The sequence below is a fragment of the Apaloderma vittatum genome, unplaced genomic scaffold, assembly GCF_000703405.1.
Source record: "Apaloderma vittatum isolate BGI_N311 unplaced genomic scaffold, ASM70340v1 scaffold7398, whole genome shotgun sequence".
NCBI classification, from domain to species: Eukaryota; Metazoa; Chordata; class Aves; order Trogoniformes; family Trogonidae; genus Apaloderma; species Apaloderma vittatum.
In genome coordinates this window covers 14699-18977 of record NW_009729030.1, presented here as the reverse complement: position 1 = coordinate 18977, position 4279 = coordinate 14699, and the positions used below count along the sequence as shown (strand labels likewise).

At 47.9% G+C, this 4279-nt stretch overlaps 1 protein-coding gene across 1 annotated transcript; it reads right to left on the bottom strand.

Moving 5' to 3' along the window:
• Positions 1-634: 634 nt before the first annotated feature.
• AMER3 (APC membrane recruitment protein 3) lies at positions 635-3652 on the bottom strand. The gene has a single exon (XM_009874298.1). The coding sequence runs from the start codon at positions 3650-3652 to the stop codon at positions 635-637; it is 3018 nt and encodes a 1005-aa protein (XP_009872600.1).
• Between the last annotated feature and the right edge of the window lie 627 nt (positions 3653-4279).

Below are 4279 nucleotides of genomic sequence, written 5' to 3'. Positions count from 1 at the left end.
TGAGGACGAGCTCTATGTCGGCAGCTGCAGGACAGGGTACGTGTGTCTGCCCTGTGACTTAGCACTGCAGATCTCTGCCTTTCTCGTGGGACCCCCTGTGTAGCAGCTCAGCTCACACCAGGGCTCCAGCAGAAAGCTCTGCCTGATACCCAGCTATCCCTCCAGAGGGGAAGCAGGCCATAATTTTTACACTGTCATTATGTAGCAAGAGAATTTAGTGACCTGGCAGGGAGGAATCTGAGCTGAATGCTGCCGGGCAGCCATATCCACCGTGTGTTGTTCCAAACGTGGCCGATCCTGAAGTGGAAGAACCAAACAATTTCCCTGCTTCAGCTGGTGTGAAAACTGTTGCACCTGGGTGGAATATGGGGACTTCAACTTTTGTGGGGGACTTGTAACACTGTGAGTGTGATACTTGCTATATGTGGCCCCTGGTTTTAGCAGTTGTGTAATTTCAATTCTGATTTCTCTTAACTAGCATGCTGAAGTGAAATGAAACCGGAAAACTGCAAAACCCTGAGTATATATCAGAATCTGGTGCTGCAAGCATCCCTCTGAAAAGGGAACAGGTGTTGCTTATTCCACCTTTCATTTCAGACTCCCCGTAAGCACTCACCTTCCCAGTGCAGGTGTGTTACTGGTGGTTCCTTTCTGCCAGTGCTGTGTCCGGGCTCGCTGCCTCTGGGTGAGGGGACAGAGCGCTCCCTCCAGTCAGGCCCCAGCCGAGGGTCTCTGCATTGCTCCACCATCCTGGGCTGCAGGGCTTGACCTCCTTCAGCTGCGGTGAGCCAGCGAGGGGAGCAGTGTTGCTGTCTGAAGCTTGTGGAAAAATAGCAGGTATGTCTGAGCAGACAGAGTTAAAGAGAGGTAAAAACGTTGGTCGGCTACGAGTTGCAGCAGGGGCGGAGTTGCTTGGACTGAGATCAAGTGTGAAGTCTTTTAAATAGGAGAGTGCTTGATTATTTAGCTGGGCGTATTCAAACTGTAGCTTGCTTCTAGTGACCTCATCTAGGATTTTTACTCTACTTTTCTGATCTTCAGAGCAAATTTGCTCTCCATTTTGTTTCAAGTGATACAGACTGCTGGGCTGAAAACTTGTCTCATAGTTGTATTGGTTTGTGCTAGGAATACTGGAGTATTCTGGATTTTGGGTGATGCAGTTGCATTCATTTTGCAACAATAACTTGTTTTTGTACTGAGACATCTTATGAATGATGCTGTTCATTTCATTCCCAATGCATTTGTCTTCCAGGTGCTTGTTTTCATAGCTGATTTTTAATGATGCCACTTGTGTTACGCAGCTCTCCAAGAGCTGCACTATGTTAGTGCTGCTCTCCGTTGGTGTGGGGCTCATGTAGCTCTGGAAGCGCCTGAGAGTAAGAGGCTGCAGTGGTTTGTCACAGGAAATAGAGAGAGAGTGATACACTGGTTTCCTTCTGTCCTCCCACTCTGGGGGATCCAGCAGCGAGGTCGCAGCAGTCTTGTAGGAATAACATGATTCTACATCATGATTATCATCTAACAAAGGGTTTTCAGAGCCCTGGGAGCCACTCTCTCTGTTCAGCTTTTCTGGCAGTGGGTTTTTATCTCCAGATGTCTCACATCCTTCTGAAACTGTCACCTTCTCATTCTCAGTTAGAGATATCTTCAGATTGTCTGCATTAGCCTGTGAGTGTGGTGCATAACTTGATGCTCTGGTGGTTTCGACAGTCTCAGGCACTGTAGACGAATCCTTGTGGTGCTTCCCTTCCCCTCCCTGGAAGTCCAAATTAGAGGTTTTAGGGCAAGAGTCCAGTCTGTGGTCTCTTTCGGCAATGTTTCCTGAAGAGGCCTGGACTGCATGTTTGCTTTCATCCAAAGACACACGTGGGTTTGATGTATTAGGTTCTTCCTTGCTTGGTTTCTCCTGCTGAGCTTCTGTGCTCACTTGCTGCTCTGGACTGGGGCTGGGCAGGATCGATGAATCGTTAGATTTTTCTGGATGGGATTGAGGACTCTGAAGAGAGTCGGGGGAGGAAACGAGTCCCGCGTGTTTTCGCAGCCAGTTTATTATCCCCATGGTTAGTGAAAGCTCAGTATCACAGAGCTTTAGCAAACATTCTTTGCCTTTCCATGTGCTGTGGAAAAAACCCTGGCTGATAACGTCTAGAGCTGGTTGGGAAGCCATGTTCTCCTCAGCTCCAACACGGAAGCTGTAAATGGACAAAGGGATTTCAATGGCTTGTTCCGAAATGCTTTCAGATGTGCACAAGTCATCGTCTAGGACTGGGTTTATTTTGACTTCATTTGGGTCATAGAATAGCTCATAAAGGGCATCTCCACTGTAGCTGTCTCTTGGAAATCTACCTGGGACCCCAGGAGTCGGAGCTGCCTTTGTTTCATCGTCTTGTCCAGGAGAGAACGAATCATAGTAGCCTTCATCACTCGTGGATATAGATTCTTGGTTGTCACTTTTTGGTGTTTCTGTTTCTGTGGAGCTCTCTTTGGAATTGTCACCATGTTCATCAGGTGACACTTGGGGGTCTGTCACAGATGCTGTAGTCTGGCTTCTAGCCTTCTCCACGTCAGGACTGGGTATCTTCAGTAACTTCTTGTCAAAGAGAGCACTCTGATGCAGCCTCACTGATTTGTTGATGTTGTCCCAAAACTTGGCAAATTCGGCGGTCTCGCTCTGGCCAGGAGAGGCCAGCTGCTCCACACCCCCTTGGAAGGAGCCCACGACAGGGCTGTCTTTGTGCCTGCTGCGTCTCAGCAGAACTTCCTTGCTGCTCTCCAGCTCCAGGTGAGCAGAGCTCTCGTCAGCAAAGATTTCACCGCAGCCAGTGAGGGAGTCAAAGCTCTTCAGGGAAGCGACGTCTTCGCACAGGGTGTTGCAGCAGTCAAAGGAAGAGTCAGACTGCAGTTCACTGTCTGAGCAGTCTTGTGACAAGCAATCACCTGCAAATGTGTCTCCGGTTTTGAAAAGATATTTTGCAAGACGCCCAGAGAACTCACTCTTGCAGCCCGGAGAGGACAGATTCTTGTCTTTCTCAACCAGGAATGTGAGGCTGTCAGTTTTATTTTTTCTTATATGAAATATATCTCTGAGCCCTTTCTTAGATCTCTTGAGGGAAATCCTCTTCCTGGGAATGGTTTTTGCGACGGCTGGCACAAAAGGCATCTGAGGCACAAAGTTCCTGTAATCAATCATCTGACTGCTGCATGCGGACTGGCTGGGGCTCACCACACACTCCTTCTTGCTGCTGGAGCTGGACACCCCTGAAAAGCTGACGCTATTGACAAGCCGGCCCTTACCCTTTCCAGAAAAACCTTCCTCGCCAGCCCTGCTGCTGGGGCTGCAATGCTCTGTTTTGTCAGCCTCGGAAACACAGTCGTGGGTTTTACTTTTCCTTACAAGTTTGTAGGAGGACCCAGATGATTTTTCCAGGCTGTGGTCACCAGCTCCACTCCTTGCTGCTCTGGTAGAAAATCTGTAGTTCTTGTGTGTGGCCAAACATGCCAGCTGGACTTCAGCTACGGTCTGGGTTCCCTCCAGAGCTGGCTTTTTGTCTTTTCCTGTGTCGTCTTTGTTGGTAGGAACCGTGTGCACTGGTGGCGCTTTCTCATGTTGCACGCTGGATTTTATGAAGGTCTTTCCTCTTTTGAGCTCCATACTGCTTCCTCACATCTGTTTCTGTAATGAAAACAGCAGAATAAAAATACTGTGAGGTTGGTGGCTAGCACTTGTAAACATTGAAAACAGGTGGAAAACAAAGGGATGGATATTAAATATTATACAGGTGGGTTGGTTGTCACCAGAAATTTCCATCACTGAGTCATGGTGTTGCATGAGAAATGGATCAAGTGAAACTCAAGGCATGTTGGCAATGGCTGGAAGATCCAGCAAGGAGGAGACAGTGCACATTATGGGTTGGTAGCTGAGACTCAGAGAACGTTTTGTCTGTTAGAAATTACGGAGTTTGAATTTAGGATTATGACTGCAGGATGGCTTTTAACAAGATAGACCTATCTGAAAAGTAGAAGAGGCATCAATGAAAAGGAGGAACTCGAGCATGCTGGTGTGTGCATCAGGGAGGCAGCACTTCATAAACTCGTACCTTTGAGGAGCATGAAGAGCTCAGGGTGAGAAATGTCCTGAGGAATTGGTCAGACATTTGACACGTGATGATCCCTTTACATTGAAATAATCCTTACCTGTGAACAGAAAATTCACAGACCTTGGTACTGCCTTGGGAAGCATGCTGAAACTGAGTTACTGGTTTTGCTTCCTCCTGAGCAT